At 45.9% G+C, this 22,543-nt stretch overlaps 2 protein-coding genes and 1 long non-coding RNA gene across 12 annotated transcripts in view; 1 reads left to right on the forward strand and 2 right to left on the reverse strand.

The window, feature by feature from the left end:
- Positions 1-102: 102 nt before the first annotated feature.
- On the forward strand, positions 103-6,998 carry CNTD1 (cyclin N-terminal domain containing 1). 4 transcript variants are annotated; one of them, XM_025861849.2, is made up of 7 exons: positions 103-423; positions 3,326-3,401; positions 3,667-3,835; positions 4,798-4,960; positions 5,418-5,562; positions 6,183-6,279; positions 6,828-6,998. In XM_025861849.2, the coding sequence occupies exons 1-7, from the start codon at positions 252-254 to the stop codon at positions 6,996-6,998; spliced, it is 993 nt and encodes a 330-aa protein (XP_025717634.2). In that variant the 5' UTR covers positions 103-251. The 4 variants fall into 4 exon arrangements, with proteins under 4 accessions (XP_025717634.2, XP_073745635.1, XP_073745636.1 ...); XM_073889534.1 differs by lacking the exon at positions 103-423 and adding an exon at positions 452-862; XM_073889535.1 differs by lacking the exon at positions 103-423 and adding an exon at positions 876-1,792.
- Positions 6,999-7,609: 611 nt separating this feature from the next.
- Positions 7,610-18,188, reverse strand: BECN1 (beclin 1). Of its 7 annotated transcripts, none has more exons than XM_073889526.1 (13): positions 18,031-18,187; positions 17,636-17,764; positions 15,609-15,676; positions 14,464-14,522; positions 13,947-14,015; positions 13,712-13,796; positions 13,456-13,598; positions 13,114-13,308; positions 12,077-12,223; positions 10,545-10,694; positions 9,974-10,034; positions 9,385-9,527; positions 7,610-8,642 (listed from the first exon to the last, which is right to left on the reverse strand). In XM_073889526.1, exons 2-13 carry the CDS (start codon positions 17,760-17,762, stop codon positions 8,474-8,476), a joined length of 1,416 nt encoding a protein of 471 aa, XP_073745627.1. In that variant the 5' UTR covers positions 17,763-17,764; positions 18,031-18,187; the 3' UTR covers positions 7,610-8,473. The 7 variants fall into 7 exon arrangements, with proteins under 7 accessions (XP_073745627.1, XP_073745628.1, XP_073745630.1 ...); XM_073889527.1 differs by having other exon boundaries at positions 17,948-18,169; XM_073889528.1 differs by lacking the exon at positions 7,610-8,642 and adding an exon at positions 8,665-8,937 and having other exon boundaries at positions 18,031-18,188.
- Positions 7,610-22,543, reverse strand: part of LOC141371846 (uncharacterized) — a 40,227-nt gene continuing 25,293 nt past the window's right edge. Inside the window, exon 2 of the long non-coding RNA XR_012377115.1 lies at positions 7,610-7,886. This is a non-coding gene — a long non-coding RNA (uncharacterized lncRNA). The remainder of the gene's footprint in view (positions 7,887-22,543) is intronic.

Here is a 22,543-nt window from a genome sequence, read left to right on the forward strand (position 1 = left end):
GCGGCTCTTGGCCTTCGGGGAAGGGGGGAGGGGAGGGGCAAGCGGCCGAGCTTTCTGATTGGCTGAGGGGGTTCGCGGCCGTTGGGGCGGGAAAAGGCTGTGGAGGGCTCGAGGCCGCGGTGGGAATTGGGTTTTCCTCACACTTGAGGAGAAGACAAGCACACAGAAAGGCAAAAGGTTCTGGAGTGAAGCTAAGGGAGTCGGTTTATGGATCCAGCGAGCCGTCCAGGTGTCCCCAAAGGCTTCTGAAAATGGACGGACCTGTGAGGTCAAGATTGGCGTCCTCCCTCAGTGACTTTCAGTTCGGAGCTGTCGCCACAGAGACGATAGAAGACGCTCTGCTCCACCTGGCGCAGCAGAATGAGCACGCCGTGCAGGAGGCTGCCGGCCGGATGGGCAGCTTCAGGGAGACCCGGATCGTGGGTGTGGACGCAGGGCTGGGGATCCGGTTTCATGGGAGACTGAGGCACCAACCTGGAGAATCAGTTTACCTTATTCATTCAAATAAGTGTTGTTAGTAACTACTAGATGCCAGGTACAGGGAATGGAGTGATGAACGAGATCCACCAATACCCCACCCTTGATTTCAACCCGTACAGAGTGCTGCTCCACACCACTTGGGAGAGCGGGACAGAACGGAGATTCAGTCCCTGCTTTGGAGGCTATTAGGACAAGTCTGGAAATGACTAGGTTCAAGTTAGATAAGTTAGATGAGTGACATACGAGATAAAAGAAGCTTTTATGGGGATTGAAAGGAGTGACAGGGTGAGGTGAGGGTAAGAAGAATTAAGGTAGACCTCGAGGAAGGATGACATTTTGGTTGGTGAAGGTGGAGGAGAGGGACAGCGTTTCAACCAAAAGGGTATGATGACAAGAGTGAAGCCATGGGAGTAGAGAAGCTTGGGGTGAGTGTGGGTACAGTGGTTAAGTCCAGGTTGTCCGGAGCACGTGGAAGAATAGTTGAAATTAGGACCAGAAAAGTAGTTTGGAGACTTTCGGTGTGGAATGCCAAGGGGAGGAGTTTATATGTAGCTTAGTAGGGAAACAAGAAGGCATTGAAGGTTTTCAAATATGGGAGTGATGTGACTTTAGCCTTTGCCCTAGAAAAAATGTTGGCTGTGATGTGAAGAATGGTTTGGAGTAGGGACAGGTGGGAGGGAGGGAGACCAGTGGAGTCTGTGTCAGTAGTTTAGGCAATAGGGCAGAGGGAATGACAAGGGAGGATGGATTAAAAACATTTCAGAGATAAAATCTGGGGCTCTGCAATGGATGAATTTAAGAGGTGAAGAAGGCAAAGATGACCATGCCAAAGGGTTGAGCCTAAGAAAGTGGGAGTATAGTGGTGCCATTAAGAGAAACACATTCATTTAAAAAAGAGAACAGGAGGAAACGTGACCTTTGGTAAAGGAACAGCTTTGGTTTTTGGATCTACTGAGTTATCAAGTGCTTGTAGAACATCCAAAGGAGGGTTTCCAGTGAGCTGTTTAAAAAATAAGTCAGAAGAGAGGTCAGAACTAGAGACAAAGGTTGAGGAGGTATCTTCATAAAACTCACAGAGAATGAGTCTGAGAGGGAGAAAAGTGAAGCAAGTCAACGACAGTTCCCTGGGAGACATTTTGTGTTCAGGCAATTGGAGTAGGAAGAAGAGTCATGAAGGGAACTAAAAATATGGTTGGGGAGGAAGGAAGAGAACCAAGACACCTTTGGAAGCCAAGAGAGTTTCCAGAAGGATGGTGGTCGGCAGTTTCACATGCCTCAGGGATATGAACGACGGGATAAAGGTTGCAAAAGGGTGATGCTATTTAATAATTTGGACATATTTGCTGGCCTTTGAGATCATTTTTTTAGCAAGTTGGGAAAAGTAGAAGCAAACTACAGAACATTCAGGAATTCATGAGGAAGTGGAAGCAGCAGGTCTAAGCCAGGCTTTCAAGAAAAGTTAACAGTGATGGAAACTAAGGAGATAAAAGAGCCCTAACTTAAGAGGATAGAAGGGGAGGGTCTTTCAGTTAACAGATGGGTGTTTGTAGTGCAGGAGGGAGAGCCGGTAGGGAGGGGAGGCATAATCATCATCCATTGCACCTAAACCTAGCTCAGTTTTCTTGGCAAATTAAACTAGAAAATAGAAACAATCGCCCAGATAATTCAGACCAAAACCAAACTATATACTCACACACAAACAGAAATAAAGCCTAAACTCCAGCAAATAAAAGGACTAATAACACACAATTATGTGTTCTAGAATATTTTGCTTAATTGCTTAAACTAATTATCTTCTGCATTAGGCACTGCTAGCAGGGCTTTCTTTAGTTCCCGTAACAGTAAGGGATATGTACTGTTGTACATATGTGTAACATGTGTCGAATAGACTGTTCAACTTTGTGCTAGCATGACTTCTACGTGCCTAAGAAAGTCAAATTTTCTCTGAAGACACATGGTCATTTGATTATGCATAATTCTTTACTAATCAGTGCTAAAAGTCCCAAGTTCTACAGGAGCTTCCTTTGTTGAGAAGTAACATTTACCCTTGTTTCCACCCTCTAATGATATTGCAAACTAAATAAAATTCTATCTGGGGCTGTTCTTTCAAAGAGAAACAGAGGCGGCCTAAGATCTTGCCAAGGTATCTTGCCCTTCCCACCTCCCCAGTGACTGTGCCCCCCCCACCCCAAAGTGGGCTATGTTCCCTGATTTAGGGGCTATTTCTTCAAAACAAGCCACTCCACAGTAACAAACGTGCTCCTGGGGAGAGGCTCAGCCACCACAGATTTACCCAACAAACTGGTGGTGGGGAGATGGTGTCTGCTGCAAGGTGAATCGTGTTTGTAAAGCAATGGGAGTTCTCCAGAGGGTGGTTACTAAACAAACAGTGTTATAAAGAATATCGAAGCTCCAGGAGGGACTTTTCTGTTCCTGTCAACATTCCACTGAAAACAGAATATGGGGGTTACGGTTTTTATCCATCCGAGATTCTCCCTTGAAGCTGGAGGTTCCCAGCATGGTGTAGAGGCCAAAACTCGACCAGCTGCTATGTTTGTGTGTAGCTGGCCAAGCCTTTTATCAGCTGAGACCCACAGGAAGGCTCAAGGGTCACTGAGGGGGCTTGGTAAGCCCTTGTCTTTGGCGCTCGGTCAGCCTCCTTTCCGTGCCTCTGATCTGCCTATCGGCAGGAAAGGGAACTCAGCTCAGCTTGGGTTGTTTCAGTCTCCTTTCTCACCCCCTGACCCTCTTCCCTTGGCCCCATAATGGCTTTTACATGATGCCAGGAGTTCACAGAGTGGTTTTGGTTGCACCGTGTGAGTCAGTCTCTTTCTTGTTTTGGCAGAGTTTGTTTTTCTCCTGTCTGAACAATGGTGTCTGGAGAAATCCGTGAGCTACCAGGCTGTAGAAATCCTAGAAAGGTAAAAAACACTGAGCATAGGCCTTTGTGAGTGGTACCTCTCAGAAGGACTAATGTACTCTTAAAAATCTTAAAAAAGAAAAAAAAATAAAGTACAGTCGCCCTTTAGCACGAGACCTGGTTTGGCACCCTCTATTACTTGCAAATGTCCATTTCTCAGCCAGGGACTGAGATTGGAGAGGAGGAGATACCCCATAGTTTGCAGCACAAACTCCCTTTAGTTTGATGAGTGTGGATTCTTTACTCTCCCCTTCCCTTCCTTATAGGTTTATGGTTAAGCAGGCAGAGAATATGAACAGGCAAGCCACGATCCAGCTGAGAGAGAAGAAGGAGGCTCAGAATTGGAAAACTCTGAAAGAGCAGCTTTTCAACAAGTTTATCCTGCGTCTTGTGTCATGTGTTCAACTGGCAAGCAAACTTTCCTTCCACTACAAAGTAAGGAGCTGGGGTCCCTCCTGGGTACCTGCACGTTAGCAGAAACCAGCTCGTCCACAGGCAACTGTGAGAAACCTCCTCCTAAGCTAGGTGTTACTACTCCTGTGGAAATTCCAGAGTGCAATTACGCTCCCTAAATAAGCACACCTCCTACACACACACACACACACACACACACACACACACAGTCACACAGAGGCAGTTTTTAAATAGCCTGAAGTTCTGTTCCCAAAGTGTAATTGCTGGACAGATGCCATCATTTATACAGGTCACCTTTCCTCCCCTTGGACTCAAGGACAGTTTACGTAAGGTGCCTGAATTGCCAACAGGCCTATCAGTATTAAAGACAAACTGTTACATTTATAGAGGATAAAATGTTTCCATACCCCTACCCGATGCCTGTATGGTAAAATACCATTCCCGCAACAAAGATTCACTGTCTTCTATGGCCAGAGGCTGCACTAGGTGCCATGGGTACAACAAGTAAAAATATTGCCTGAGCTCTATTATCCAATGGGAGAAGACACACAGGCAAATAACGTGGGACGGTGCTCCAGTTAGTGTAAATGCAGACAGCTGTGCATGTACCTCTGCGGCCTCAGAAAGTCAAGCAAGTGTATTTAGGGAAAATGACTTCTTGAAGGGGGTAGGTAGGCGTGGGTAGGAGATGGGTGGATGCTAAGAAAGAGGGAGAGGAGCTCAGGAAAGCAGGGAGAGAGGAGAGGGAGGGTCCAGACACAGGAAGCAGCACGTGTACAGGCTTGGAGAGCTGGACGGGCTCGGGAACTGCAAGTAATCCTATATGACAAGCGTGGGGCGTGAGGGGCAATTGCCAAGAGAGAAGACGCGATGAAGGCATGTGCTGGATTGTGAAAAGCTTTGTATGCTATGCCAAGATGTGTGACCTTTAGTCTGACACCCTTCTCTCTCTCCCTCTCACTGTTTTGTTTTTCTTTGCTCAGATTATCAGCAACGTTACAGTCCTGAATTTCCTCCAGTCTCTAGGGTATGTGCACACTAAAGAAGAACTGCTGGAGTCAGAGCTTGATGTTTTGAAGTCCCTGAACTTCCAAATCAATCTGCCCACTCCCCTGGCATATGTGGAGATGCTTCTGGAGGTTTTAGGTACTCTATTAAGCATGTCAGCGGATGTGGGTTGGAATCTTCCACAGAAGGCAGTAAGAATGTGCCCAGGGGCTTGGAAGCAGTGGGCAGAACCCACCGATGAGAAACAGCAGGAAGCCTGGGATGACTGAGTCTGGTACCTGTCAGGGAAGGAAACTCAGGTCTCAGCACCTGACTTCTATTTGGACTCACTGGGCACTCTCTTATTGCGGGATCAAAGAGGTGATTTTCTAGAGAGGCATGAGATAAGAGGGGAACAAACAAATATACTCTAATTGTATATACACGGCAGATGGAGATTTCTCTATCTCTCCCTTTATCCTTTGAAATTGACCTCCAACTAAAGAGGTTTCCTACAGTAGAACACGTTAGCTCAAGAGCTTTGTCACATGTCAGTGGTGATGATGCTCAGAGAGGACCCACTTACCACTCTTTGCCATGCCCATACCCCATCTAGGATACAATGGCTGCTTGGTCCCGGCCACACAGCTGCACGCAACCTGCCTGACCCTGCTCGACCTTGTCTATCTCCTGCACGAACCCATATATGAGAGCCTGCTGAGGGCTTCAATTGAAAACTCCGTACCCAGTCAGCTGCAAGGGTAAGGAAACTCCTTTAGGGTAGGCCTCTTCCAGGAACAGCGAGTTAGGAGCACACCTCGAGAACATACCACGGGAATGGAATTTACCCAATAAGGCATCCAGTCCACAGATAACCTGCGCAGGTTACCCAGTTTTAATGAACTCCCAGTATGTTGCTTGGATGCAGATGACTGAACCCAATCAGCAAAAACCCTAAAGGATTTTGCTTTTAAATTTAAATGACTGCAGGTAATTAACATACTTTCTTTTTCATAGTTCCTCCTTTACTTCTGCTTCAATTTGAGATTACTGGACTGCCTTTTAGCCTCTTAGGAAAAAAAGCCAGTCACAGGGTGGCGACTTGGACAAAAGTGTTTGATTACTGTAAAGTCAGACTGGTAAAAAGGCTCACAGTTACAGTTACATTTGTTAGGGAGACAGATGGGACAACAAAGGCTGATAAACCAGTCAGGATCCCAGGTGGGTTAGGGGAGGGGGGCCAATTAGCCATTTCCTTCCATATCTAAAAAAGTCCAAGATGATCAACATAAACAACTCATTGTTGAAGTCCCATGGCCCTAGGATTTGGAAGATCAAGTTCCATTCAAGCTCCAAAATTAATATGGTTTTAATCTCTCAGGGAAAAGTTTGTTTCAGTGAAGGAAGACTTCATGCTGTTGGCAGTAGGAATCATTGCAGCGAGTGCTTTCATCCAGAACCACGAGTGTTGGAGCCAGGTGCGCACCACTGAGCAGGACTGGCATGATCAGAATTCACTTAATAGAAAGCATTCTCCCATCGGTTAAAGGAAAAGAGAAGACAACTTATAAAAAATAAGTCGAGACCCAGTATAATGATGAGTAAGCAGGATTTGGGGGAGGAAACACTAGGGTAGGTCTGAAAAGCGCTCTCCAGTTTTCCCCTTGTGGAACTGGAAATGGAGGATCACGTTCAGCTTGTTCCTTTCTCTTTCTGATGATAACCCACTGTGGTGTTCAGGTCCAATAAGTATAACCTCCCCAATAGAAGACAATGTCTAGGCCCAAATGCCCTCATCATATTTCACAGAACTTATCTCTAGAAATGAAATGTCTAGCAGAAACTTTCCAGGCTAACACTATCAGGGTAAAGGGATCCTAACGTCATCTGGATTTAATCTTCTCTGTAAACGCAGAGAAACAAAAAAATTTACATCTGGCTTGAGAACAGCCCAAGCGTTGTGCCTTTCTGTGCGCTAAAACATGCTGAGATTATTTAGTAATACGAAATCTGTCTGTCTCTGAAGGTTGTGGGGCATTTGCAGAGCATCACTGGCATTGCCTTGGAAAGCATTGCTGAGTTCTCTTACGCAATCCTGACTCACAGCGTGGGAGCCAACACTCTGGGGCGACAGCAGCCTGTTCCTCCCCACCTGGAGGCCAGAGCTCTGAGGGCCACTGCCTCCTCCAACACATGAGGCGCACTCAACGCACCGAGTATAAACAGCCTTCCGTCACCATGCTCAGCCCTCCTTTTGTTTACTCTCAGACTCGGGACAAAAGTTACGAGTATCTTTTGAACTATGTTTTGTACTCCAACTCCATGCTCCTTTCTCTGCGTCAGAGAAAGAGTTAAAGTTGACAAGCATGTCCTTTTTGCCGAAATCAGACTGAAAATGTCAAGGAGTTGGGAGGAGACAGAACATTAGTGAAGTTGGTTCATTTTTGTTTAACAAGATATTTATAGCTTTCCCTTAACTGTTCATTTCATTGAGAGAGAGCACCAGACATGGAAATTAGTATTAACCAGGGGCCTGAAAACTGGGACTGTTTGGGTGACCTTGACTGAGCATCAAGGAGGCAGCCTTTATTTCCCCTTAAAGTTAGCTTAACATCTCTGTTCTGTCTTTGAGATGTACACAAATGGGCTTCCTCTACAGCTGGCTATTTCCATGAGTCTTTTTTAAAACTAACACTAATCCATCTCCAAACACGTTTCGACAGGATTTCCACATACTTGCACTTGAACTCAATACTCCCAGAATATAAAGTACTCTATCTTAGTCAACAAAAAACCCAACAGCGCGCCTCTGGGCAGTTATCAGACTGCAGTAAATCTTTTATTACAAATAATTAAATCTTTCCATAATGTCTCAGACAATATCAAACACGATTTCATATTTCTAACAGAGAGCAGAATAGGCAGGCAGCACGAGAACTGAGAAAGGACAAGTGTTAAATTTCAAGCTTCCGATCATACCACCAGGTGACCAAAGCTTATGCATCACTTTCTCACGTTATCCAACTGTATGTCTCACACATCTTGTTGTCTCAGTGGAGATAGAAGTTTCTAGTTCATGGGGCGCCTGGGTGGCTCAGTCGTTAAGCGTCTGCCTCAGTCGTTAAGCGTCTGCCTTCGGCTCAGGTCATGATCCCAGGGTCCTGGGATTGAGTCCCGCATCGGGCTCCCTGCTCTGCGGGAAGCCTGCTTCTCCCTCTCCCACTCCCCCTGCTTGTGTTCCCTCTCTCGCTGTGTCTCTCTCTGTCAGATGACTAAATAAAATCTTAAAAAAAAAAAAAGGTTCTAGCTCATATTGTAAGTGCAGGAAGTTGAGAGAGATAAAACCCAATGAAAACACAATCAATCTTAATTCAACTCAGTTAACAACAGCAACAACAAAAGCAAATTTAAATTAGTTGTTTTGAGGGGAGAGAGGGCAAGGAAGGTATGGGGTTAAGAGTCAAAACTATGACAAAGGCTGGTAGCTCTGGAAACTATCTGTCACATGATATCCTAAAATAAAGTGGCTTTTGTGGATTTTTCTTCTTTTTTGGTATTGTAAACATGTGCTGTTTAATAGTACCCAAATTTAATTTAAAACATTTTTTCTCTTTGCAAACAAAACAAAATTTAAAGCCTTTAAGGCAAACATTTCCCTAAGGAAAAAAAAAGTCATTTGTTATAAAACTGTGAGGACACCCAAGCAAGCCCCCACTTAAGATTCGTCAGCATGAACTTGAGAGCTTTTGTCCACTGTTCCTCAGAGTTAAACTGGGTTTTGATCGAATAGGAGCCGCCACTTCCTCCTGTGTCTTCAATCTTGCCCTTCTCCACATCCATCCTGCAGGTGGACACAGCAGAGCTCGTTAGCAACTGAGACCTGAGTTAGGTCCGCTTCAAACAGGCAGGGACGTGATCACGGGACCATTCGCGTCATTTTATCTATTAAAGAACTCTTGGCCAGGAATGGTAGTGTATTTTGGATTTGTTTGAAAGCCAAACATCAGGAAGGCCGTCACAAGAGCCTCATTGTCATTGCCGAGTCCAGGGACAGGACACACACCCAAACAAGTGAGAAGCCTGGGGCAGAGGGCACGTGGAGGTTACGGTACTCCTGACTGTTTTCCGAGGCATCCCTAAACTCATGGGAAGAGAAGGGAGGCGGAAGAAAAGAAATGCTTTGTTTTGGGGTGACAGAAGCAGCTTCGGCCTCACCCTCTTAAACTAAGGTCTCCGTCTATCACTGGGCTCCTACAAAATTTGACCAAAGGAAGCATTCCTGTCTATTTCCAAGGGCTTAAGGGGAAAAGCTTCCTGAAATTAGAAAGCTGATTTGAGCTCTGTGCTAAGAAAATCCCCCCCAAAGCACCAAAGAGAATATTCTTTCTCCTCAGGGGCCAGGCGGTCACATTCGGTCCTGCTTGGAGTGTTGCATCCGTCTCTGCCCATCAGTGTCATGTGATTTTGCAGCATTTTCTGCTTTCCCACCATTTACACTATGTTTTGCTTCCATTCTTACTGTCCCTTCAATTCTGCTCAATTTGGTCCTACTCCAGGTTCATTCAGCATTAGGGGGTACTGACCTGTAAGGAAGACAAAAACGGGTCTCGCCTTTCTCTACCTCTTCTTTGAACTGCTGCACACAGTCCAGGAAAGCCACCATGGCATGGTCAAACTTGTTGTCCCAGAAAAACCGCAACCCCCCAGAGCAATATAACGGCAGCTCCTGTCCAAGAAGAGAGAGAACCAGCTAAGGGGATGGCACCAAGACAGGCTACCAGAGACTGTTCCCAAGCCCAGCCACCTCTCGAGTCATGTTCTGTCTGTACTGCACTGGAAACAGCCAACTTGGGCCCATATGAGGCACCTAGTCTGCTTCACCATCACTGGAAATGGATTAAACACTTAATCTCGCAGTGATTCCTTTCCCACCCTAGCATACACCTCCTCCTCTGGTCTGCCCTTAGCCCTTTTCAACGGATTGTAAAAACCTACTTTGTGTCTCTAGGCCCCAAAGAGCTAATCCTGACCTAGACAAGACACTCAACAAAACATGGGATCACAAGACACCTCAAAGAAAGAAACTAAGAAATGCTATTATCAAAAGTAAACCATTCCGTCAGGAGGTACAAGGATTCTGCATTGCACTGAAAATGGGGCTTCCCAGAATACCTTAGATTTGTCTGTCAGAGACTCCAGATATGAATGGTTTCCATAGGGAACAAGTCGATACCTAAAATGGAGATGCACATGGAGATGGATACAGGACTCCTGCTAAAGTGATTACTGGAATGTTACAACCCAGTGATTTTCAGGCTTCATCCTACCCAAGGACAACTTTTATTATTCCCACCCCTCTCTCTCATCTCCCCATTGACTCCGTGTTTAAAAGATGTTGTTTACCGAACTACATTTATTACATAATCATCTGGGGGCCTTTCATTGGTATGTGTAGGTTTTGTTTAGGCTGAAAAAAACAAAAGCTGAAAACAGCTTGAGGAACCACCAAGGTTCTAGAGACGCTGGGCTGGGGACCACAGCTCTGGTCGTGCAGGTCAAGGGCTGCTCGATGAGTGGAAAGAGCCCTGTCGTCAGGGGGAGAATCAGAAGCAGCGTCTCCACAGACAGAAAACTCTCAGTGTGTTGGGAGCAAGGGCTCCTGCCACAGCAGAGGAATACCAAGCTGGAGATACAGATTATATCCAGGACATGCCACACCCCAAGAAAGGGGGGCATTTCTTACCTCTGAAATTTCAGACCCATCTTATTGGCCAGGGCGTGGAGCAGCAACACCGTCTGACCCCAGGCAGCATTGATCTCATTCCATTCCACGGGAACACTGGGCAGGCGACCCAGTCGGAAGTTATTGATTGTACCGAACTGTCCACTGTGCCTAGAGGAAGGCAGGAGGGATGGGGGGAAATACAGGGAGACCTTAACACTCAGCAATTTGAGACTTCCTGCTCGCACCTAAACCCTCACATGAATCTCTCTCCTCATCTCCACATTCATATACCTAAGCTCCCTTGGCACTTTATTTATTTAAGTAAGCTCTATGCCCAACGTGGGGCTTGGACTCACGACCCCAGGATCAAGAGTGGCATGCTCTACTGACTGAGTGAGCCAGATGCCCCTCTACTTGGCACTTTAAATACGTGTCCAAATGCAAGTTGTCATCTCTCCTTTTGCTCAGATGCCAAAGCAGAAACAGGGGTATCATTCTTGAATGCTCTCTCTCTGCTCCCTCCCCTCAAAAACCACCAAGCTCTCTTGATTGGACTTCCTAAATCTCTTCAATCTATCTACTTTTTTCCAAACTCAATGCCGCTGCTCTATCTTTTCCTGCTTAGAGTCTTACTGACAAGTCTCCTTACCACTGGCACTGCCCTCCTCCCCCCAACACTTCCCACTCTGCAGGTGAAGGGATCATTCACAAACACAAATGTTAATTATGTCAGCTCTCTGCCTAAAATGCTTTAGTGGTTTCCACTGCCCTTTGGATGAAGCCCAAATCCCTTCATGAGGCCTACAAGCTCCCTGGGGAACTGGTCACTCTCCAGTTTCATATCCTGTCACTCTCCCCTTTACACTCAATCTCCAGTCACAATAAGCTCCTTTCAGGTCTCCAGACTCACCACTCCCCTGTTCCTTTGTTTCTTTGCACATGACGTTCCTCTGCCAGGAACAACCCCCCTCTGCAGACTTCCACTTCATGTCTCAGCTTCAACATCAACCTCCCCTGGGGCAAACTTTCCATGTGGCCTTCCCAAACTGAGCCAAGTGCCTTTATGTGGCCCCAGAGCCCCCTGAGGTTCACAGTTATCACGTCGCATTACAACAGCCTATCACATATCCATCCCTTCCACGAGATTCTAAGCAACTAGAAGGTAGAACACATGTTGTGTGCTGTTGCCCTTCTGGTGCTTAACACGGTACCTGCCATGTATGAGATGCTCAACAACACTAGTTAAATGGACAAAATGTTGAATAAATACATCAATGATCCTAGTGGCAGCACCCAGGCAGATGACAAGGTTTTCGTGGGACTGGAGGGCTCAGATCTTTTCCTTTCCTTGGGGGAGTGGATGTCACCAAGCTCTAGAATTCCAATACCCAGAGGTGCCTCTCCCATCACAGGGAACAAAAGCAGCCTGGATGGGGTGACCATGTACAGTCCGATTTCGTGGGAGGCGGACACCTCGGCCTACTGGTCAGTAGCTAAGGTGCAGGTGTGCAGTGCTCCCCAGGCCCTCCTCACCCACCAGCCCGCATTACCAGATGTGGAAGGTCGCATTGAAGACATTAGTTTTCTTCAGCTTATCCAGCTGCATCTGGGCATAACGCATCTGGTTTTCCACACTCTTCAGCTCATCGTCCAGCTCCAGCTGTTGTCGCTTAAATTCACTGTACTCCCTCTGATACCTGTGAGCAGCAAGGTGGCCACTGAAGGCTGTTGGTTTGGGGCTGAAATTTCTCTCTCACCAACCCTCATAACAATTTAGTCTGGTGGTTATGGTGAGACCTAGTTACAGCATCCTTTCCATTTGGCACAGATCCCATTCAAAGGAACATACAGGCCCTAGCTGTTCTGCCTGCAAGGGACAGAAAGGTCTCAAATTCTAGCTGCTCATATGCAAAGGGCAGAGGAAAACAGGACTCTCCTAAACTAAGGCCACGTGCCTCTCGTATTTCTGATCTTTTACAAAAGTGAGGTGAGGGGGTTAAGAGTGGCTTCTTCTGTAAAATGACCCTAACTGAACTTTCAGAACTTCACTTCTATGCACGTAACTGTCCTTTATAGTTAGCGTACACCATTTCCAAGGAAACTCGTTCACGACTTTGAAAAAAGTAACTTTTTTCTCTGTCCATCACTTCCTCGACTTTAGTTAGTGTGGACACTGGGTCTCCTCCCCTGGACAGAGGGTTCTCTCAGGTTAAGATCACCAGTGAAATTTTTGGGCTGGGAAAGAATGAATGTAGGCCAACATGCTCATCTTTCCAGAGGAGGATGCTGTGTTGGGTGGCTGATTTACAGTTCCCTACACGGCAGAAGGGCAACTAGAACCCTCGTTTCTCCGCTCTCTATTTAACCGACATGCTTTTTTCACTTAATTAGGCGGACCACTCATACAGAACCCTTCCAACAGCCCTCAAGAAACAGGGCCTGGAAACAATATGTGGGATCTGGAGCAGACAAGCTATCAAATGACAGGTGACTGCAGCTTACAAACTACTGACACATTCGGTGAGAAGCCACTTTTCCCCCTGGAGTGTCGAGGCCAGGAAGACAGAAGAACAAGGTAACCACTCACTGAGCTTCCTCCTGATCCAGTCTCTCAGCCTCAGCCTGGACCTTTTCGAGATTTTCCGCCACTATCTTGCGGTTCTTTTCCACATCTTCCAGCTCCTGGATCAGCCTCTCCTCCTCTAATGCCAGCTCCTTTAGCTCCCTCTGTAGCTGTTCACTGTCGTCCTCATTCATCTGCTCTAAGAGCTCTAAACAGCGTCTGCCAAGGACACAGGCAGAATATACTCAGCGCAGGGAACCTGTTACACTGTTTACCTGAGTGCAGCACAGCTCCCGGGGAAGAGCCAAGCAGTCTGAGAGCAGGAACAGCTCTCGGGTTCTGGGCACTGGCTCTGGAGCCACTCACTTGTAGTTCTGACACTCATTTTCAGTGACGTTGAGCTGAGTGTCCAGTTGGTCTAAAAGAGTGTCTGTGCATTCCTCACACAGTGGGTGATCCACATCGGTCTGGCCTGACATGATGTCAAAAAGGTCCCCAGTGACCTGGAAGTGTGGGGTGGGGGAGAGTCAGGGTAGGGCCTGCCCCAGGCAACCTGTCAGGCCACCCACTCTAGCAGCCAGGCCCACCGCTGGACGCTGCAACACTGCCCACTTGCCTTCAGTCTTCGGCTGAGATTCTCCATGGTGCCGCCATCAGATGCCTCCCCGATCAGAGTGAAGCTGTTGGCACTTTCTGTAGACATCATCCTGCAGACAGCCCCCCGCCCACGGGCCACATGAGGGAGCAGAGAGGCCTCCTCCACCTACTGCAGTGTCAGTGGCAGAGACTCTCAAGCACCGGCTGAGGGGCCTCAAGGCGCATACCCACTCCTAGCCCGACTGACCTCCCAAGGGTACCTCTCTCCCAAGGGAAGGCCATGCTGGTCTTCCACAGGGGCACTCAGCACGAAGGTTGGCCTGGATGGACTAAGGAGGGAGAGGGGGCATCAAAAACTGACACGTGTGTGTGTCTACAGTAGAAAAGGAAGGAGAATCAGGAAAGACCATTTTTAAATATCACACCCCTCACCAGTAGCCTTCACATGCATCAACAACTAAGAACCTGAACGTCTAACAACATCTGCTATTTTAAAGCTTTTCAAGAGCCCATCTCTTTTATTAGTCATTCACTCCCTCAGACTTTTCTTGATTCTTCATCAAGAGAGCCACTGTCCCTTCCCACTGTGTGAATGGCTACAGGGAAAACCAATACTGGAAAGTGATGGGCCAGGTATAAGAGAATACATCTTTTCTGGAAGAGCCAAAAGGCTCGGTGATTTATCTCCATCACCTGGCTCCAGGTTTCAATTCTGGGTTCCATTAAAATTCTACTGGCCTTTGGCAAGGAACAGGGGGCTGGGGGAGTGGTAGGCACCTGGCTGGGGGGATGAATCTGCGAGAGACACCATCCTGGCGAGTTTCAAGAAATGGCTCCTGGGAAGGAAATAAGAGGGCGTTAGAATTCTGGCAGCTTAGAGGTGGAGTCCCAAACAGTCTCAGCAATATCTGGCTTTACCCTCAACTGACAACTGCAGGACTTGATAAACCACAGAGACTTAAGAAATAGGTGTTACCTAGCCAATCCTTGGATATGTGCACTAAGAAAGGACCCCTGGTACAGACAAACCCCAAGTCCCATGTGATTTTTTGTGGGAAACAACATCTCCTATGTTATACTCTATTGCAGTTAAATTTGTATTTTCTCAACACTTACCAGTTAGGGGTAGGGGAAAGAATGCCCTGAATCATGGCACAGGGAAAAAGCCAGATCAGACTGCAGTGAAGTTTGCCATGGCATACAACAAAGTAGATAATTTATATGCTTTTGATACTTTGATATAATTTATATATGATCAAATTCTTATGACATCTACCTCTGACAAAGAAAATTATCACTGACATTATCAGAGTTTAAAAATGACATGTTTGCGGCACCTGCATGGCTCAGTCAGTTAAGCATTTGCCTTCGGCTCAGGTCATGATCTCAAGGGTCCCAGGATCGAGTTCCGCATTGGGCTCCCTGCTCAGCACAGAGTCTGTTTCTCCCTCTCCTTCTGCCCTGCCCGCCCCCACTCGTGCGCATGCACTCTCAAATAAAATCTTTAAATAAATAAACATGACATGTTCTCTAATACTGACAATCCTTTCTGGCTAGAGTAATCACACTCTAGTCCAAACCAAGCTACTTTTGAGAATGGTGAGGAGTGAATATTAATAATTAGCTAAGGCAATGGAGTAAACCAGGCATGCCTTGGGATGACCTGGACACACAGATCATCTCATCTCCCACCTATAATGGCTTATAATTCTGCCTCAAATAAAAAGCCTCTCGCCACATTTTTTAATTATGTCACACTCAGTCATCATGTGACCTCAGGTGCACTTCAGGATCTCCCTGATGACCCACAGTGGCCCGATCACGCAGAACATCTCTTGTTAACCAGAGATCCCAAAGGTCTAGGGACTCCTGAAGCACCAAGTACCCTGCAGAAACCCAGTTTGCATTCCAGTGTTGCATACCTCTCCTGAGTTAGCCTCTTCCTCTTGGGTCTCTCCTGGTTTCACCTGGGCTGTGGCAAGTAATGGAGCTAAGGATAAGGAAAATATTAGAGTTAGGAACAGTCTTAACAAAGCTGGAGTGTGGGTACCTGGGTGGCTCAGTCAGTTAAGCGTCTGCCTTCGGCTCAGGTCATGATCCCAGGGTCCTGGGATCGAGTCCCGAGTCAGGATTCCCCCTCAGCGGGGAGTCTGCTTCTCCCTCTGCCTCTGCCTGCCACTCTGCCTACTTGTGCTGTCTCTGTCAAATAAATAAAACCTTAAAAAAAAAAAAAAGCTGGAGCGTGTATGAAAGTATGGGAAAACAATGAAAAAAAAATCCTCATCACCACTCCCACCTCCACCTTTTTCTTAAAGTACCATTTGCACATAGATAAATCTTTTGTCTTTCTCCCCTTACCCCCATTAAATCAGATTAAGGAATTGTTAAATTTTTCCCACTGTAGTATCATGATTGTAGTTTTTTTTTTATTTTATTTATATATCTGACAGAGAGAGAGACAGCAAGAGAGGGAACACAAGCAGGAGTGGGAGAGGGAGAAGCAGGCTTCCCACGGAGCAGGGAGTCCAATGTGGGGCTCGAACCCAGGACCCTGGGATCATGACCTGAGTCAAAGGCAGACGCTTAATGACTGAGCCACCCAGGCGCCCCATGATTGTGTTTTTAAAAAGACACCTTATCTTTCAAAAATACTTACCAAAACATTTACAGTATTTTTATGTTTGGGATTTGCTCCAAAATAATTCGGGGTGGGAAGGGAATAGATGGGGCTGTGTATGAAACATGATTTAAATATGCACTGATAATTGTGGAGGCTAGGTGATGGGTATGTGAAAGTTCCTTATATACTCTGAAGTTTTCCATAACAAAAGTTAACATCCCCTTTCCTCCAGAATAACTTGGAAGGAACAAGAGGGAACTTTCTGGGAAGATGAAACCTTTCTACATCCCAATGATCTGAGTAACATGAGTGTATCCATTTTGTCAAAAATGTACAGCTAAGATTTGTACATTTAAAGGCATGACATTTTTAAAAAAGAATAAAAAGCAAAATAATTGAATGGGGATGGGAGGTGAGTGAAGATACAGAGAACACAAGAATGGCAGAATGTGGCTTATTGTTGAAGCTGGGTGATGGATATAAGAGAGCTCATTATGCTATTCCCTTGACTATATGATTGAAATTTTCTGTAATAAAAGGTTAAAAATATATTAAAGAGTTAATTCCACTCAAAAAGAGAAATTGGTAGCAATGATAATAGCTAACACTTGAGTACTTTTTGCCCAGCATATCCCTAAGTACTTATGTTCTTCATCATATTTGATCGTTACAACTACCCTGAGGTCGTTTTACCTTTTACAGATAAAGAAACCAAGAAACCAGGGCTTAGAAAGTAAAGTAACTTGCAAAAAACCATTCAGCTAGTAAATGACACTTATGATTTAAATCCAAGCAGGCTGATTCTGGACCCAAGAGCTTAAACTACCTATTCAATAGTCTTTTCTTTAGTCTCTAACTTCATCTCACTTCTTGGGATTTTAAGACTCTGTTCCTCCATTTACCTGCTGTTGTCCACTGGATAAGTCACTTAACCTCTCTGAGCCTCAATCCCTCATCTGTAAAATGATGGCTGTACTCCTCCATTGGGGTTGTTGCAGGGATAAATGATGTAATGCATGTAATGCACTTGCTATATGGTAAGCTCTCAAAAATTACTGTTTATTATTATATATACATATTCCTTTATTCTGAAACAGCAAGAGCAGAAAACTAAGGACCTTTCCTTAAAATAGGAAGCTCTAAGAAGCACAATGTCAGAACTCTTTCATGCTCCCAATGAGAAAACAGGGAGCCTAGAGACGAAATGACTTTCCTAGGTCCACAGCAAGTTTGTGGCTGATTACAAAGATAGCCACCTTAACACCTACATCTCCAAAGCTGCCCACTTTCCACGATCTTGACCACCCTCTTTCCAAGGGTCTCCCTGACCTGTGAGTTCCTGGATGGTGACACGATCCAGGATCTTGAAGCTCGTGTCCAGTTTCAGGGGCTGGCTGCAACGCTGGCACACGAAGCTCACCTGCATGGTGCTGCTGGAAGTTTTAGTCCCCTCCATCCCTGCGGTGGTAGAGAGGAGGCGATGTTAGGTTGAATCAGAGCACTTGAACCCTAGGTCCGGGGCTACCACCTGCCTTGCTGGTACAGTGAAGGGGGGAAATCCTCCCCCACGCCGTTCCCTGTAGGATTGGTCGGATACCAGGCGGACCCGTTTCCGGGGCAGCCCTGGCAAAGGCAGTTTACCAGCCCAGAGTCAGGAAGCGGCTTCGACAGGGGCTGTCAGGGTTCCCTTCTAAAGCCCCGGTTCAGCCCCCGACGCTCGTCACCTCGGGACCCGGAGCCCGCCACCCTGGTCCGGTCTACCGCGGGGGCACCGTGGCGTCGGGTCTGCCCCGGAGCGAGGCCTCCAGAGCTGCCATCGCCCAGTCTTCTGCTACTTCCCGGTCGGCCAGCGGAGGACTTCCGCCCGGACGTGACGTGACGTCATGACCGTCTTGCAGTCGCTCGGGAGGTCGGTCCCGGTCTACTCGCTTACGGGCCCCGCCGCGCCACCTAGAGGCTGAGCTGGGAAGTGCGGCAGGCATGGGCGGGTGGGCAATGGGAGCGAGGGGAGATGCAAGGACCGAGTTGGAAAAGAATGAGGAGGCTCACCCGATCTGTAATTCTGTAACTTTTCTTTAGATTTGTTACTTCTGAGCGGAACCACTTTAATTCTTCTTGCAGTATCAGTTTAAAAAGTTTCCTCTTGGGGGAGCTGGGCTTCTTTCAAATGCCCCTGAAAGAATGGTAGACACACTTGGAGGGGAAGGTGAGGTAAATTTTATCGTGTTTTATTTTGTATTTTAAAATTTCAGTTACAGGGCTCCTGGGTGGCTCAGTCGGTTAAGCGCCTGCCTTCGGTTCAGGTCATGATCCCAGGGTCCTGGGATCAAGCCCCACATTGGGCTCCCTTCTCCCTCTCCTCCCTTCTCCCTCTCCTCCCTGCTCGTGCTCTCTCTCTTAAAAAAATAAAAATAAAAAATCTTTTTAAAAACAAGTGAGGAGATGGAGAAAAACATACTCATACAGGATGCATTATACAGGTAAAGCTAACAGGACCTGCTGATGATTTAGATGTGGGGAGATGAGGGATAGAGGAACCAAGGTTGACAGTCCAATGTTTGGTTTGGAAAACTAAGTGGATAGTTGTCTGTTACTGAGATGGGGAAGAGCAGGAAAATAACAGCTGTATGGAAGAATCAAGAATCCTGGTTTGGCCACATCAAGCTTGAGATGCCTATTCGTTACCCAAGTAGGAATGTCAAATAGACAATTGGAGCTCAGTGAAGATGTCAGGACTGGAGATACAAATTTAGAACCATTCAGCATACAGATGGTATTCATAGCTATGAAGATGGGTAATACCTCTTAGGGAGAAAGTATAAGTGAAGACTTAAGGATGTAGGACTAAGCCCTGGAGCATGCCACCATTAGGAAGTGAGCAATAGAGGAAGAGCCAGCAAAAGAAATAGGTCAGCGGTGAGTTTGGAGGAATGCTGGAAGAACAGTTTGCCATATGTATTTTTTTAAAAGATTTTATTTATTTATTTGAGAGAGAGCGAGAGAGCACGAGTGGGGTGAAGAGCAGAGGGAGAAGCAGACTCCCCGCTGAGCAGGGAGCCCGATGCGGGGCTCAATCTCAGGAGTTCGGGATCATGCCTTGAGTCAAAGGCAGACGCCCAACTGACTGAGCCACCCAGGTGCCCCACCGCATATGTTTTAAAAGGTGGAGTGGTTAGGGATGCCTGGGAGGCTCAGTCAGTTGAGTGTCCAACTCTTGATTCTGGCCTCTGATTTTTGGACATAATCTCAGGGTTATGAGATCGAGCCCTGTGTCGGGCTCCGCGTTCAGTGGCGAGTCGGCTTGAGATTGTCTCTCTCCCTCTCCCTCTGGCTCTCCCCCTGCTCCTGCACTCTCTAAATAAATAAATGAAATCTTTAAAAAAATTTTTTTACAAGGTGGAGTGATTAATGTATACCACCAAGAAATTCAAGATGAAGAGGTGACTATCAATATGGCAGTAATTGGTAAACTAACAAGAACTATCTCAGTGAGAACATGGGGTGGGAGAGCCTGAGCGGAGTGGATTGGAATGAGTGGAAGATGAAGTAGAGTAAGAGACAATAATATCATTCAAGAAATCTTGGCATGGAGAAGAGCACAGAAATGGAATGATAGCTACAGAGGAATCTGGGTCCATTTTTCTCAAGATGGGAGAAATTTGTCATGTTTGGAAATGACCCAGTAGAGAGGGATAAATGTAATATAGGGGAAAAATGGATAATCACAGGAGCACAGACCTAGAGAAAGTGAAGCCTATGGGACCCAATGCACAAAGAGTTGGTTTTTGATGGGAACAGGGATCTTTCCTTTAATGAAAGGCAGAGAGTACTTGCAGGCTGGCGAATTTGGTGGGGAGAGGAAGTTCTCATTTGCTTCTGTCTTCTCAATGAAGAATGAGCCAAAATCATAAATTGGATGTGGTGGGGGAGGGATAGTCGAGGATTAGGGAAATGAGAAACCATAACACACATTTGGAGTGTAGGAGAGTACATATGTCAAGGGCATGTAGTAGGCTCTTTGGCAGTGTTGTGCACCCATTTGAGATTTGTGGACATGAATTTAAAGTGGTACCAGTCATCAGTAATCACGTTTGATTCACAAGGACCAGAAATGAATACAGTTTGTTAAATGAGGTGGCCCTCAACAACTGTTCGCTGAATAAATAAGTAAATGAGTGGAATATTATATAAAACATTTGGATAGGGAATTAGGAAGGGAAATAAAGAACGAATGGGTATCCGTCTTCTTACAACCTACCTAAAGACAAAACACAATTATTTGAGAACAAAGCCATATTTCAACAAACACAAACATATTAAGTTTTCAGCTTAAAGTTATTAATTCTGAAAGAAATGCAGGGTAATTTCTTTTTTTTTTTTTAAAGATTTTATTTGACACAGAAAGACACAGTGAGAGAAGGAACACAAGCAGGGGGAGTGGAAGAGGGAGAAGCAGGCTTCCCGCGGAGCAGGGAGCCCGATGTGGGGCTCGATCCCAGGACCCTGGGATCATGACCTGAGCTGAAGGCAGGCGCTTAATGACTGAGCCACCCAGGCACCCCGAAATACAGGGTAATTTCATACTTAAGATAGCATGAAGTTAATTTGGGAAAGCATTCCTGAAGTTAAGTTCCAGATAAGAGTTCAAAAGTTACTAGGTACAAGTTAACAGAAAGCAGAGGTAAAAGAGAGAAAACTAGTAGACGTTAATAAGCAAGATGGGTAGTACGGGCTATGTTGCATATAGTCTTGAAGGAAGAGTCTGGAAGCAGCGATGATAATAATTACATAGTTTAAGGAGTAACCTCTTCATGCTAAGCACTAACAGTTAGCTTAATTGACAATGGCTTCTATTTATCTGGTCCCTGCCTGTGCCCACACACTAACTGTGTTAGTTCTTTTACATATGTATGATTTCCAATATTCACAAACACTCCACAGAATTACATATCATTTATTTATAATAAAAGTCCTTCTCACAGATGAGGGAATTGAGACCCAGCATTTCAGTCATTTCCCCAAAATATCACAGTAAGAAGCCGAGGTAGGATTTGAACCGTGGTCTCTCTGATTCCAAAGGCCATAGTCAATGGCACTTCATTTAACTGTGTATTCCCACCATTTCCCTTGTGCTTAACGCAGAGGCCTACCAAGGATAAATGCTGAGCAGCAAGACTGGGCCCAAAACGTAAATCAGACAACCTGCCTTTGTACTTAATCCAAATTGTTTCCCAACAACCCTCCCCACCCCACTCCCATCCCCCACTCACTAACTAGTCTTTCAATTTCTTCAACAGGACAACTTCTTTCCTTCCCCAGGGTGTTTGCCTGTGCTGCACCTGTACTTTTGGAGGCTCTTCCCCTCACTCTTCCCATGCTAAACCCTTTATATCCTTTACTTTTTATTTTTTTAAAGATTTTATTTATTTGACAGAGAGAGACAGCGAGAGAGGGAACACAAGCAGAGGGAGTGGGAGAGGGAGAAGCAGGCTTCCCGCGGGTCAGGGAGCCTGATGTGGGGCTTGATCCCAGGACCCCGAGCTCATGACCTGAGCCGAAGGCAGTCGCTTAACCAACTGAGCCACCCAGGCGCCCCCCCTTTATATCCTTTAGATCCTAGCTCATCACTTCATCTGAGAGGCTGTCCCTGGCCATTCTATCTAAAATAGACCCCTAGTGTTCTCTACATCAGTCATTTCTTTCCTAACATTTATCAAATTTTGCAATTATGTTGTCAGGTTATTTTCTGATGTCTTTCCCCAGTATTAAGACCCAGGAAGCCAAAGAACTTAAGTCCTGTTTACCTTTGACTTCCCTGAGATGTGCTTTTCAATACAGGAGTCACTAGTCATATGTGGAACCTCTGAATTGAGATGTACAGTGTGAAATTCATACTGGATTTCAAAGACTTGGCATGAGCAAAGAATATGTAAGATCTCATTCGTATTTTTATATTGATTACATGTTGAAATGATAATGTTTGGATAAACTGGGTTGAATCTACGATTAAAATTATTTTCACCTGTTTTACATTTTAACGTGGCTACTAGATAATTTTCACTCATATAAGTGCCTCGCTGTCCCAGGGCCTAGTACAGTGTCCTGCCCCCATTTTATTGCGCGAAATAACCAATGTTAAGAGACAGACCGAATGAATGGATGAGTGAAGAGCTATGGTCTCTGCCTCTTATTAGGAAAATAGATATGGCGTTGTCCTGGAAGTCAGGAGATCTGGGT

The sequence above is a fragment of the Callorhinus ursinus genome, unplaced genomic scaffold (assembly GCF_003265705.2).
Source record: "Callorhinus ursinus isolate GAN/ISIS: 27379988/994484 unplaced genomic scaffold, GSC_fseal_2.0 scaffold108, whole genome shotgun sequence".
Classification (NCBI taxonomy): domain Eukaryota; kingdom Metazoa; phylum Chordata; class Mammalia; order Carnivora; family Otariidae; genus Callorhinus; species Callorhinus ursinus.